The sequence below is a fragment of the Eutrigla gurnardus genome, assembly GCF_963514095.1.
Source record: "Eutrigla gurnardus genome assembly, chromosome: 5".
Taxonomy (NCBI): domain Eukaryota; kingdom Metazoa; phylum Chordata; class Actinopteri; order Perciformes; family Triglidae; genus Eutrigla; species Eutrigla gurnardus.
In genome coordinates, this window is record NC_139919.1 from 21,628,552 (window position 1) to 21,643,462 (window position 14,911).

The 14,911-nt window shown below is 43.9% G+C and overlaps 1 protein-coding gene across 1 annotated transcript; it reads right to left on the minus strand.

Annotated features, from left to right (window-relative positions):
- Positions 1-1,575: 1,575 nt before the first annotated feature.
- Positions 1,576-11,474, minus strand: hrh2a (histamine receptor H2a). Its single transcript, XM_084009832.1, has 5 exons — positions 11,403-11,474; positions 3,645-5,131; positions 3,325-3,496; positions 2,935-3,089; positions 1,576-2,184 (listed from the first exon to the last, which is right to left on the minus strand). Exons 2-4 carry the CDS (start codon positions 4,648-4,650, stop codon positions 3,080-3,082), a joined length of 1,188 nt encoding a protein of 395 aa, XP_083865958.1. The 5' UTR covers positions 4,651-5,131; positions 11,403-11,474; the 3' UTR covers positions 1,576-2,184; positions 2,935-3,079.
- Between the last annotated feature and the right edge of the window lie 3,437 nt (positions 11,475-14,911).

Here is a 14,911-nt window from a genome sequence, read left to right on the forward strand (position 1 = left end):
GAGAGAAGGAGAGGGGTTTGTCGATGACACGGTTGAATAATGACAATATCTATGATTGATAGCTTATACAGAGCAAGCCGAGTGTGTGTACTGTATTTGTGTGTGTGTGTGTGTTTGAGTGGCAGAAAGAGAAAGAGTTCATCTTTACATTAATCTGATGTTAAAGAAGCGATGATGAATGGTTTTCATGTCGTTTGAGCTGTCAGTGGTCAAGGGATGGAGACGGGTAGCAAGTAGCCAGAATTATAAAGGGACACATTATGTTTCTGTAGACGTGGAAGGAGTCGAGGAGATGAAAGCCTAATAAATGTCTTCCAGTTAGAGGACGGAGCACAGATCGGACCCACCGTCTGAGTTATTAACTACTCTGCTTTTCAGCCATGAAACCCCTAAATGAAACATTTACTGCATCTGTTTGTCATTTTCTTCTCCCCCCCCCACTCGCCTTTTTAAAGGCACTTAAATGATACATTGTTTCTTATTATGCTAATAAAATACGCAATACTCCTTACGTGGGAAAGTTGTTCACTGTAATCATTCTCCTCAAGGAGTAATGCTTCCTGGTAATGCTACTTTGTCAGTGTGCGTGTGCATAAATGCAAAATGCATCAAACGTTCAGCCGAGTCTAGAATGAGACTTCGACTTTGTCTGTGAATCCAAAGTCCAGACAGTATCTTTCAAAGTTACAGGCCACGCTGCAGCGATGCATCCTGACCATCATTCTCTATTTTCCCCAAAATTAATAATAAAGCCACAATTTGCTAATATCTTTGTACCCTTCAACAACTGCCCCCAACACAGCCCGATTAAAGACGTAATGTTATTTTTCCGATGCAGCTAATGCATAAAAAAACACTCACAAATGAACTCACAAATGTCATATAGTATATATATAGTATTACAACGTGCTGTAACATCGTAGCTGCCGTTTCCACAGAAGTATTTGCGAGAATGCGTCTCTTTTAACAGGATTATCGCAGGTCCTTACAGGGAGGCTCAAATAACAACACACACAGAGGGAGAGCGACTTCATTCTCTGCTCAGGTCGACATTTCTCCTCTATATCTTTACTCATAGTTGTTTGCTGATATATGAATGCTCTGAATCTCGAACTGACCGACTGCATATTTTGTCCCTCAGATTTTACAGTTCCATGAGAAAGGATCACTTCCTCGCACAGGAGGAGGGATCGTAAAAATCTGCGGAACCGAATTGAAGAAATACGCCGCCGTACTAAATGCCAAATGTTGTTTAGATTTCCATGTTGTTGAATGGGTTGTAGAGCAAAAGCCCCTCCATGGCTGGTTTCCAGCTGCTTCCCGACATGCAGATGGATATCATGTACACTTCTGTGTCAGTCCTCAAAGGAAATAGCTGCAAGTATGGAGAAGGTTAAGTGTTAATGTGGCAATAGTTTGAGGCGATGCGAGCTGACAGCTGTGATGAATTGTTTCCATTGTGCTCGTTTCACCACTCATACAGTGTTTTCTGCTTCATCCCACATGATAATCCGTATCCATACTATGCCTTCAAAAACGGGAATGTACATTATATTCTTTATTTAAGCTGCCCTTTATTCATACAGTATGGATGTATTTTTGTCTTTTGTAGGATCAGAACATGCCGTTTTTTCAGTTACTTTTACAGTTATGATGCAATACGTATTTGTCAGCTTTATGCCACTAAATGAGCAACAGTAGAGACACATAACAACAGTTAGGCATGCTACACATTCAGATGTCACACGTTTCAACACGTTCTATACGAGGTGGCGAGTTTAATAAAAGTCCATTCATTGCCCTTTCCCTTCCATTCTCTTGAGTTTGTGAATCGTTAATTTCCATTTACTTCAGGGGGAGGCTGTGATACTTTGTGTTTCCACTGGAGTGCACTCTTGAGTCACCTTAAATACTGTCGTTCGTTAAATTGATGACCAGCAAGTTAATTGGCTGGTCTCATTCAGTCCGCCGTGAGTTCAAGAGCATATCAGGGCCGTTGTGTGATGACGGCCGCATAGCTCCATCCACGGAGAAGAAGCATCATCGTTTGTTCGGTCCTGGACGGGGAGAGGCCGGCTGTGTGCGTATACGCTTGGTTTCTTGCTGATGAGGTGTGGTGTTGCTGAGGTCCCATTCTCTCCCACATTCGTTTTTTTTTATGTCGAATTATGGATAGAGTGGTTGCTAACAGCCGGAAAAGACACACAAATCAAAAGAGGATTCAATCACTTTGGGTGTAAAATATGTGGGGAGGACAGAATCATTCACTTAACTTCTGTGGCGTTATATAATTTTTAGTGGTTAAGAAAACAAAAGTCAAAATCAAATAGAATTTTGCTCAGTAAATTCATTAAAAGATAAATAACAATACATTCCCCCCAAATTCAAGACAGTAATTGTAAGATGTAATGTCAGCTTTCTGTCTGAGTGCTGTGAAGGTTTCTCCTGACGAGGCATAATTAGTTCTTTTTTTTTTTTTTAACATGTCTGGCTATATGAAATATAATACCTAGACTGCTGTCTGACATGGGGACTTTTGTGGAGTGTTGGGTGTTTTTTAGTGCGTTACTAATCTGAAAATTGAATTACCAGCCTGCCTTTACAATGAGTTGGTAACCAGGGTGGGAAAAAAAATGTTTTTGTTGTTTAGTTGCTTTAACTTATACACACTTTACAACACAGCATACACAAAGACACCACTTACTCACTGCTGTTCACTTAGTGCGAACAATGAAATGAGAGCAGGATGTTAAACTGGATAATGTATCTCCTCTGAAAGCAAATTTCTTGGCCTAATCAGTACGTTGCCATATGGCCTGATGCACGGTGGACGACGTGGCGAGGATCTGTGCGTCACAGTTCATTTGTTCTGGGCTCGCCATGGTCTACGGGGGTTAGAGGGCCCGTCCCTGTGTGTGTGTGTTATCTACTTACGTGCTGTATTACGGGTGCTTCTACCACGGAAATAGAGGGGGCTTTAAATCTCTGTCCATCTTCCATTGTCTTTCTTCTTAGGCTGATGGATTCTGGTTCGGGGCGGCAGTTTAGTGAACACAGCACCCACCTCACCAGCACGGGCTCAGCACGACCTGCACTCGGAGAAGAGATGAGAGTGAGTACCAAATGTTTGTGCGTGACTGAATCATTGTCTCTGATTGTGAGACGGAATTTATGTTGAATTTATGAGATCACAGATGTGAGTTCCATTGTTTTTTTAATATTATATATATTTAGTGACATTCTGACATAAATGTCTCTGCATCAAGTCATCTAAAATGTGTGCTTATGAAGCACAAGATAAATATATGCCGAATGATGATTCACCTTTCGTTGCCATTGACATCTGTCACCGCGGTGCCGTTTGCAAATTGGATAGTTGCTGTGGCCGTCTCGCTGTTCATCTCTTGAAGCATGAAGTTTTGCTCCGTTAGACCGGCCCTGCAGGTGGCAGGGGTGTGGCCACACAGCAGTGTCACCTCTGTGAGCTGGTCTCTGACTGAGAAGGGGGGGGGGGGGGGGGGGACAAGGAACAGTATAGTCTAAAACCTGGACCAAGAACACTTCCTGTATTCACACTGGTTGCAACATTTTGTGGATCAGAAACAAACATCAGATCCTGAAACGTAACATCTGTGCAGATGTACCTGATGTCGCAGTGAGAGACGGCTGCCGGCTCCTCCACCCACTGTAAGTAGGGCATCGGCATCTCAGGAGGTGGCTGTAGGCCGACCTGAAGTCCCTGTTGAGGGCTCCGTAGAGGATAGGGTTGAAGGCTGAGTTGGCGTAACCCAGCCACAACACGATGGGGTATTCTGCCACCGTGCTCGGATCTGGATGCTCCTTGAGGCCCAGCACTGTGAACAGGATGAAGTACGGCAGCCAACACACCACGAAAGCCCCTATCACGGCCGCCAGGGTCACCGTGGCTTTGTGCTCCCGCAGGGCCACCGCTGTCACGCTGGAGACCACCGTGGTGCCGACGGAAGGGTTGTTCCTGCAGTTGTAGCTCGCGATGCAAGTGGGCCGGGCGCTGATGATGCGTTTGGCCTGCGCCCGCGCGATGCGGAGTATTTGGAGGTAGGTCCAGCACATAGCCACGAGAGGCAGGTAGAACGTGACAAGAGAGTCCGTCAGGACGTAGGGTCGGTTCAGCTCGAAGCGGCATTTCCTCACCGGAGCCCAGGGCCCGTAGTTCTGCACCGTCCCGTTGACGGTGTTCCACCCCATCTGGATTGGCAGGAAGGACACGGCCACGGAAACGGTCCAAACGCTGGCCATGGCCACGGCGACTCGCCACGGCAACACCAGCGAGGCGTACCTCAGGGGCATGGTCACCGCCAGGTAGCGGTCCACGCTGATGGCCAGGAGGGTGAGGATGGAGGCGGTGCACAGCATGACGTCCATGGAGATGTAGAAGTTGCAGAAGGCCGGGCCGAGCGGCCAGTCGTTGGTGAGCTGGAGGAGGGCGGAGAACGGCAGCACCAGGAGGCCGAGCAGCAGGTCGGTCACGGCCAGCGACACGATGAAGCAGTTGGTGAGGCAGCGGAGGCGCCGGGAGCCGCAGACGGCCAAGCACACCAGCACGTTGCCGCTGACGGTCAGGAGGATGAGGAGGGACAGGCTGACCGCCAGTATCACCTGTGACAACATGATCGCTGGCGCTTCACTGGAGACGATCTGATGACCTCATCGCTGGAGCTTTTTCTCAACCGTTGTTACATTTTCCTTTAAGTTAAGTAAATGATAAACCTTAGGCTCACACGTTATGACATGCTCATTCAGAGTGCTCCCGTTTATTAAGGTGCATACAATCTAATCTAACATGTGATCCCTCTCTCAGTCCTAATGTTTCCTCTGCCTCCGCCGCTTATTCTTGACTGTTTGCTGTTCTTGCTGGCCCTGAACCATAGCTTTCAGCTCTCCTGTGACTCAGCTGCACCTGTGACGGTATTCATCGAAACGACCCTTCCAAGAAGTTGGTTGAACAACATTTGTCTCCTGATAAAAGACGCTACTGAGAATCAGCTCTGCAGTTGGCTGTGGAAGTGTGTATAATGGCTGTGTGGCTGATTCCTGGTGGTCCATGGCTTCACTTTGACTTCAACGCCATCTTCTATGCCTGTAGGGACACCTAGTGGACAGAGATGAGAAACACAGTTGGTAATCAGCATAGGGTTTTCTGGTTGCAGGTGTTGTGCAGTCACAACAAAGGTTTGGTTTATAAGTATAACTTGTTATAAACTATTTATAGATTTATTACAATGCCTCTGATAGGTTATATAGTCTAATAACAACCATAACTGAATTAACATTAAAAAAACCTCAGGGATACATTCTCAATTCTCTTGTAAAACAATATATTTGGATACAGTATTTTATTTCCTGTTGGCATGTGTGTGTTTGTTAGTGTAATCTTTGGCCATACACGATTGCAGAAATTTTTTTTTTTTTGTTGAATAAACAGAGTTAAAAACTATCATGAGATAGAAATCAAGTAAAACAAAACCGCAGTCACAAAGACAAAGTACTGACTTGGCACCGGGCTTGTAGTCGCTGATAAAACTAATAAATCAGTAACCTCTGACAGTACGACTCGCAGTGTGTTGAGAAAATGATAAAAATCTCGCTGAAGACGTAGGTTTAAACACTGTTTTTATTCTGGGAAACGTTTCTAATGAACTCTGATGAATTTTAAATATTTATCTCAAGACGAAGTGTGACTGTCTAAGTTTTCAGGCTTCATTTGTAGCACCAGTAAAGGTCTAGACGTCTCTGACATCCCAACTAAACCTTCTTTGTTTCTATTCTAACAATATTATTCAAAAGGAAGGCGTCTCCGTATGTGCGTGTATGCGTCTGATTGACGTCACACTTGGCAGGTGTTTGTTGAGGACCCAACAAAGTGCAGTTGCATTAGTCGTAGTATGTTAAGTACACACTGTGTATTGTATTGAGAAGGGACCGCCCATGCATGCTGGATACAGCGTGCTCTCCGCCGCTCGCAGTAGCACGTTCATGAACCGACAGAAAGAGACACCAGAGATCTATAGGCATATTTATTAGTCATTCTATCAATAACCGTTAGACTAATCGGCGTCACCCAAGGCAGCGCAGTGTCAAGTGTGAAATTGTTTGGCTGAGTGGAGGTCAAGCAATCAGCGCGTTTTGAACAGGCACTTCACAAGACGTAACTATGCTAAGACCTAATCTTCAAACAGTCCTCTAGAGTGGCCGAAATGTCTTCACAATGGAGAAATGCCCTCAGGGCGATGGTTTGAAACTATAATTGGACAGCAGTACAAGCACACACACACACACACGCACGCACGCACGCACACACACACACACACACACACACACACACACACACACACACATACACTAAATTTAGTTCTGGCTTCCATGTTTTCTGAGTTATGGAACAAATCACTACATAGTTGATGTCTGATTCTAAACTTAAAGCCTTTGAATGGATGATGTATTATAGGTGACTAATTCAGTATGGGAGCGCCATAGTGAGTAACTCCAGTCACATTTATTATTATTATTATGTGTCCTTACAAGGAGGTGCTTTTATAATCCAAATGAAACAAATGTAAAGGTATTTGTTACTTGTAATGTTCAGTTTTTTCTTCTTGTCATTTTCTTGGAAGAAAAGTGAAGCTGCCGTATTAGACAGTCCGCTAATGGGAACTCTGATCCAACTATCATAAAACCATGAAGCAAGACAGTAGTTTGTTTAGCCGAGGGCCTCAGCCAGCAGGGTAAGTATATCTGAGCAACCTGCTGCGCTCCAGCCAAGTCTGCTTTTGGTTTCATTATTATTAAATATAATTAACATTTTGATAGAGCCCCGCGACCCTGAATACAGGATAAGCGGTAGACGATGGATGGATGGATTTTGATAGAGTGAGTCAATTATAGGATTATTAATACAGTTACCAAATAACGAATAAATAAAAACATTTTTATTATCATATGGCAAGTAAACAAAGTGCTTTTCATGAATAATGTTCCTTTGGCTATTAAGTGTTGTTTCATACATAGATCTTGTTGAGAAAGTGACATATTTTTGTTTGTCCTCTGTGAACTCATTAATGCCATGTTTTAATGTGTGCTTGGTGGAATGAGACTAACTACTTGATAAGTGTGTGTGTGTGTGTGTGTGTGTGTGTGTGTGTGTGTGTGTGTGTGTGTGTGTGTGTGTGTGTGTGTGTGTGTGTGTGTGTGTGTGTGTGTGTGTGTGTGTGTGTGTGTGTGTGTGTGTGTGTGTGTGTGTGTGTGTGTTGCGTCAGTGGGTGGTGGGTCATGTTTGCTCGTCTATTTTCTAACACTGTAATGGACATTGGGACATTTGCCAGACTTGGTCCAGAGCCACTCACTTATCACCTCAAAGAGAGGGAGAGAGAGAGAGCGAGAGAGGCAGACATGGAAGAGAAAAAAAAGCATTAGACTATTTAATGAAAAAAGCCAGAAAGAAAGGTTTTAATTAAATCTGGGTCTATAGAAACCAGGACACCATCTCTAATCTTGAGGGGTTTTTTTTGCTCCTTGGACAGATTTCTGTCAGCCACTCACTGCTTTCAACTTCATCCAGAGCAAACTGATAACAGGGCCACTAACGAACGGAGTGCACATGACATCTCCGCCTTTTTATCTGACAGAACCACAGAGGGACTCGCTGATGCCGCACATTTCAGATGTTTTCATCATCGGAAATCTATCCCTCACACGAAGACGCTTTCTTGCTTTCTTTTTCATACAAAAACACACAAAAACACACACTCGCTCACTGTTGGAATTAGTTGGAAGTTTTGGCTCGGATCCAACGCAGGCCTGTGAGGTCACTAGACGTTTTCCAATAACCTCGCCTCAACCCTGAGGCATTGTGTGTGTGTGTGTGTGTGTGTGTGTGTGTGTGTGTGTGTGTGTGTGTGTGTGTGTGTGTGTGTGTGTGTGTGTGTGTGTGTGTGTGTGTGTGTGTGTGTGTGTGTGTGTGTGTGTGTGTGTGTGTGTGTGTGTGTGTGTGTGTTCATGTCTGCCTTCAGCTAAATGCAAAATACTGTAACATTTTCCCATGTTACAGAGCATGTGTGTGTTAGAGACCATAACCATATTCCCTTCCTGTTTATTTTTGCATAAACATTTGTTTTAATAAAACCATATTATTATACAACGCTGCCCGACTCACTTATCAAGCGAGCGCAAAAACTGATCTCGTACAAATGACATGTCATATTTTGCTTCGTCGTTAAGTCGCAGTGAAGAGTCTCCTTAATGTTGAACTATGACATCCTCCTAAATAAATAAAGCATCATTCACTTAGACAGCTCGCTACTCTATTACGGACCATCTGTTTTCTTTCACTAACTTCTCATTAGTTGTCCCTAATGGAAAAACAAGGGTGAGTGTTACTACAACTGTGTATATTGGGCCCACATGCACGCGCTCGCATGTCAGACATACGTCCCGGTAATAGATTTCGAGGACTGTAATGGATGGTAATGGCCGCTTTCAGAGGTTTCCTGCAGGAGAATGCAAAAAAAAAAGGCGTCACGGGTTTGTGGTTCTGAGGACGGCCCCTTGAAGTGTTTGTCCCGGCGTGAACGCGCAACCGTCGGTGGACATAACAAGAGATGAACTATTAAGTGGTTTACATGAAGGAGCTCCTCGACGGCTTCCTCTTCGCGTCTCCTAGCGCGAGAGAACAATGCAAATGAGCTGGAGAGGCTTCATTCTGCTTCATCTAGACCTTCCATTACTCAGTAAGTGTCTGCTGAAAAAGAGCCCAATTTGGATATCGAGATGAAAGGCATGGCAGAAAGGAACTTGGAACAGTGGCTCTTTACCAGACACGGCCTGAACTCGGGGATGAGTAATGAGGTTATTTACCTCTCAGCTGGGACACGCTTCTTGATTTGAGATTCTCCACATACCAAGTGTTCCTTCTGTGACCTTTTTTTTTTTTTTTTACCAGCCAGCTGTTTTTAAGAAATAAACAAATGAGGCATAAATTCTCTCCTTCAGCCAAATCATTAGCCAAAGTAATCATGTGTATTGTCACGAGTGCCAAATAATGTCTTTGAATATTGGAAATTGATTCATTCTTGCCTCTCGAATCACTGAAATACCGTCAGCAGGGTGTGAAATTAACTTTTTTTTTTCATGCTGCTCCAAACTAATCACGGATACAGGAAATAAATCATTCATGCATTCATCCCGCTCCTTCATTCAGCCCATTAAAACTTGATCACAGTCAGAGTATCTGTCACCTGTTGGTTGGTAGGAGGTACTGCAGTGTCCTGAGATGACTCCCCCGAACCCCCGACTGCTCGCCTCGTCTGCAATGCTGCTAGAACGCGCGGGGAGCTTTTGTGCACGCGATGACGCAGTGCACTTTTCCCCCAATCTCCCGAGGATTGTTTACTCTGGATTTACTTCACATGAAAGAATCGTTAGGAGGTGGATAAACAATTAATTAACGAGGACGGTTGTGCTGAAAAGGCCTACGGATGTATGAAGCATCGTTTGTCCCTGCGTGTGTTCATCAGGGCGACGTAATGCAATCAGACATCTGAATGCTTCATTTATCCTAATAGAATGCAATTGAGCCAAAAGCTTGGCTCACTCACTTCCTCCGCTTTTGCAAAGCGATCTGTAGCCGTCTTCGTTTTTTTTTGTCAATGTGCCGTGGCCTGTGTGTGCGCGGATGTCAGTGTGTGTCTTCCTGTTTGTCTTTGTCCTTGACAGAAAGACCCAGAGAGAGAGAGAGAGAGATAGTGTGTGATGATGGGTTGCCTGGTAACGGTTGTGTGTCCTAACCAGCGGAGGGAAACTGTGGAATCTCGACGAAGCGTGAAAACGAAACGCACCGAGAGCAGGTACACAGGTGACGGCGGGGAGGCAGCCCCTATGAAATATGCATCGATGCTAACAGCAGGCATTAGTGTGTTGCAGACATACACAAACAGGTCCAGGTCACATGGGGATAACGGATTGCCCTCATTATGTCTGGTCCTCGCCGCAGCACGGCTTCCATATATGGTGCTGCATTTTAATAGATATAAGTAGACAAATATTTTGACATTCGTACAGAAGACACTTGCACAGGTTATATCAAATAGTTGCACTGTCTGGTGTATTGCTGAGCAGCGTGTTTCCCTGACCGAGTCATGACACTTAACCACATCCTCTCTCTCCTTCCTGTTGGTTGATTCGGTTGATTGACTGACTTTGGGTGCTCACTTGGATTACAGCCCTGGTTAACCTGCACACTTCATATGTAGGCCACCGATGTGCAACGTTTTTTGCTGATTGCTTGTTTTCAGTATCTTATGTGAGATACGTTTCCAGCTGTTTGTCTGGTTTCAGCAACAGGAGGAAAACAAGCTGTGAAAACCACGATTTCTAACCATGTGAAACAAGCTTTATCAACATGAAGCCAAAGAAAGCGGATCTTTTGCGAGGCTTTAACATGAAAATATTCATGAACATTTTTTTAATCTTCTCAAATGTGACCAATATGAAACATTAATGACAAAATCACGGATCTTGTGAAACTCTGAATAAAGATGAGGTCTTTTTATTATTCTTTTTTGAAAAAAACTTTGATCAGATTTCTCAAGTAGGGAATATTATCATTATCATTATGCAGTCAGAGAAGCCTCATCATAATGAACAATTCAAATCTGCTAATTTGCAATTGTGATAGCCATCATGCTGTAATATAAGAGAATGAGAAAATGAGTTGGTACCAGTGGCTACCAGTAGGTTCTTTCTCTCCTCGTGTATCTATGTATGCATCTGTGACAGTCTATCTAAGTTTATCTATGTGGGTGTCGTTACTATGGCAATTCACACTGTATTCATTTTAGTATGTGAAACTTGTACAAAGTAAGATATAAATTGCATCGCACGCCACACACAAGGAACAATCTCACTTCCTCATTTCACTACTGATTAAATGACCCCTGTGTAGATTTGTCATTGTGCAGAGTTCACATGCTCCCAGGATTAATCTCCACAACCACTAACCTGTGAATTTGAATCTAAGCATGTGAACTCCATTACAAAGTAAGATCTCTCAATGATTTCCCAACGACATGAGCCGACAAACATTCAGAATCGGGACCTATGATTCTGTTCAGGACGCGGGTCGTGTGTCATATCATCTCTACCAATATTCTTATTTGGCTGCTGGAATTCATACCGGGAAAAATTAAACGCAGACTTAGAGCAAACATTGCGGTTAACACCATGAACACAGCCGGAGGGGCTATGTGTCCACACACACACACACCCACACACACACACCCACACACACACACACACACACACACACGACTATATTTGACATGTTAGACATATTTCAACAAGTATCAAGTAGGAATTGATGGACTCACCGCGGTGCTGTTTGTCCTTCCCTGAGACGGCCGCCCCGCTACTCTGCTCCCTGAGAGCAGAGGGAACTAAAGTCTTGCTCACGAAGTGTGTGCGTAATCTGTGAGTGTGTGTGGGAAAGAGGAGAGAGAGAGAGAGGGAGGGAGCATCAGACACTCACACACACATCTCTCTCTCTCTCTCTGTTACCTCCTTGTATTCTTCTGGAGTAATTTGCTTTTGAAATGATTTTAATAGCTCTTCCATTCTCTTATCGTGCCTTTCCGACTTGTGCCGATGTGCCAGCTGCTGCGATAAAGCGGCAACAAACTGAGACCGGGCTTAATAATCCAGGCAACCTGTTGCATTACGCCCTAATGGAAAAGCTGGCAGACAAGTTGGTAGTGGGCAGCCGCACAGGAAGGAATGCTATTCACACATGCATCATTTCTTGTATTTGACTTCTTTTTTTTATTTTTCTGTCTCAGGCTGACACAAATACCACTGCTGTCTAAACAGTCATTCTTCAGAGCTATATAGATGGACGGCATTGGGGTAAATCTCTGAGAACTGGCACCGGTTGCACTGGAGTGATGTCAATGACCTGATAGGTCACAAAGATTTCTAAATCAATCCTTCTATTTCTGGTGCAGCCTTTTACTCAGCCTTTGTATCTTTTTTTTCGTGTGCTTTGGCCCCCGGTGTGTGGCCCCGTATCAATTCATCTTCTGGGCAACACTCACAGCTCGTCATCGCATCCCGTTTTCAGAACTTTTGTCTCCCTTTTTCCCTTTATCCGTCTCACCTCCGCCCGTCTTTGGCTACGTCTCAGTTCCCGTGGCCTCGTTCATAGTTGATAGTGAATTAATTCTCTTTGTGTGGCTTTTCCTTTGCCCGCCGTCTCTTTCTATTCCTTCATCTGTATATTCATTTCTGGTTATATCAGTCTTTTCTTTCTACGCACATTCTAAGCTCCACCCGTCTTTCTCCTTGTGTCACAGCAACAAGGTTCCAGTCTTGTTCCACTACACAGAACTATGTGATAACGTATCTTTCTTTATCATATTGTTCCCTTTCTTCTGTCCTTCTCTCCTTTTTCTTCATCGACCTGCCCTGTCTTTATTTCTCTCTCTCTCATTCCAAAGCAAACAAATCCTGTCACTTATTACTAAATTCCACCTCCTCACGTGCGCACACTTATTCATGTTTCTAAGCTCACTTTTCTGTCAGTGTGAAACCCGTGAAGCGTCGACGAGCTCCGTCTCCCCTCCATGTTTCCATAACAACGTGCCCTCTGATGCTCCTGAGCTGGCGGAGATACCTGATTGACACCCCCACCTCTGGGTCCACAGCGTCACCGCTGCTATTTTTAATAATTAACGTCATAGTTAGGTGTTCCTTGGCTGTGACGCCTTCGGGCCCCAGTGTTCCCATGCTAGGCAGACCAAGGAAAGGGACCATTTATTTAAACTGCTAGTGTGAATAAGGCAGTTGGCAGTGATACCTCAAATTCCATTAGCATTGTAATATAAATCGTATGGGAAGTTAAACCACAGCTCCCAGTCTAGGTCAACAGTGTGTAAAATATCCACCATATCTTGATGAGATAAGATGAGGTAATGCCAGGGGAATAAAACAAGGATTTAGGACTCTATACTGCCCTCTATTGGATCTGCAAAGTAATTATTCTTTCTTAGGAAATCATTTGTTAGTGTGTGTTTGTTTGTCAGCTGTCGGCAAAGAGGCAATGCAGATCCAGCCCACATCACTTAGGCTGCATGTTGTATACTGTAATAGCCAGACCTACACAGTGCTGTGTCAGCGCTAAATAGAGGTCTGAGTCCAAACATTATCATTCAGCTATGGGGGAAAACACTCTGGCTTATTTTGTATTTCTACAAACCAATCACAGTGGTCTTAGATGGTGCAAAGCACAGGATGCAGCAACGGTGCCCTTGCAAAATAGATGGATGAAAGCTCGTCTCCGGAGCACATAGCGGCAACACTTAAACGCTGATAGGGCTGTAAATCACATCCCGTGTGTGTCTGTCGAGGGTGGACAGCCTCATTGCTTGAGAACCAACCTGCAAAGCAGCCGTTTATATTGTAAGCGTGACTTTGGCTTCCCAGGAAATAACATAGGCTGCTGATGGAAGAACGGTCACCTACAGTATGTGTTGTGTTCTTGGCTAAACTAAGCACCAGTATCATGATATAATGTATATATACTCTTATAAAATAGTTATTGGAGGTGCCCTGTGGTGTTTTCTTATGGACAAAAAGAAGTTCATCAATTAAAAATACGACTTTTAAATGTTACTGTAAACTGTAAATGAGGTGCAATATATGAGATCCAGAGTTTTAATAAAGCAGCAAACAACTATTTTCTTTTTTGCCACAATATTTTTATTGGTATTTTAACATTGTGAAACACAGTTATTGACATCCAACTAATATAAGGCACAGTATACAGTTGCTGTACTAAACTAGACATAAAACAAATAAACAAACAAACAAATCTCTGTTTTTTAATATATGGTGCAAACAACTATTTTACTATATGAAGGTACAGAGTGATGTCTACCTGACATCCCTCTGTGTGTGTTGTCTGAGCTTCTCCTTGCTTTGTTGACATAGTCTGGCCGGCCATGCGTGCTTTTAGTGCACGGACCCTCTGGTTCTCTTATCCATATTGTTTTTACTGTTGGCCGTTACCCTGGCAACTTCATCTGAAGGTGGTACAGGGGTGGTGAAGGAGAATGTTATTTGTTTATTCTCCTCAAATATGAATTCTTAAAACAACATTCAGAAATGACTCCTGCGTTATTCAGTTGAAAGAAGAATATTGAATCAATTTAATACAATTTTGATGTTATAAAACGTGTTGTGTGACAGTGAGACAGATTCTCATCATCACATCATCAAAGTCACAGATTGATAATCAACAGTCGTATTAGTTATGGTGTTTGGCCTTCAGGTCTGGTGATTTCTCCAGTCTTTTCTTGTTGTGGAGGGAAAGGATTGCAGGTGAAGACAGCGTCGAGCTGCAGTTATATAGATAGAAACACATCATCACTCTGCTGCCTGTGATGCCGTGTCTTCTAACTTCAAACACTTTGGATTTCACAGGCTCGGAGGATGATGCATAAAGGGAAGAGATGAGGGGTCACAGCGTGAGCTGGTAGACTATCGATTGAAGTCATCCACGGTTCAGTGCCTTTGTACACGGCGTGGTGTCCGGAACCTATTTGGTTCAAATTTAAGAATGGATGACTACCATAACAAGCAGACTACGTACATCACTATTCAGCCCTTCTTTAACAGGAAACATGTTTTACATGCAGCCACAACACAGTTCTCGTAATCCCCTAAGTGCACAGAGCAAAATGGAGACATGCACATGCCGTGTAGGCCTGTGGGCTCTATTGGACTCCACCTTGTTGCACTCGCTCACTTCCCCTTAACGGCCTGAAGTCAGGAAGAGGGGAGAGACAGAAGAGGAAGAGAAGCAAAGGGGGATGGGCCTGTTGTT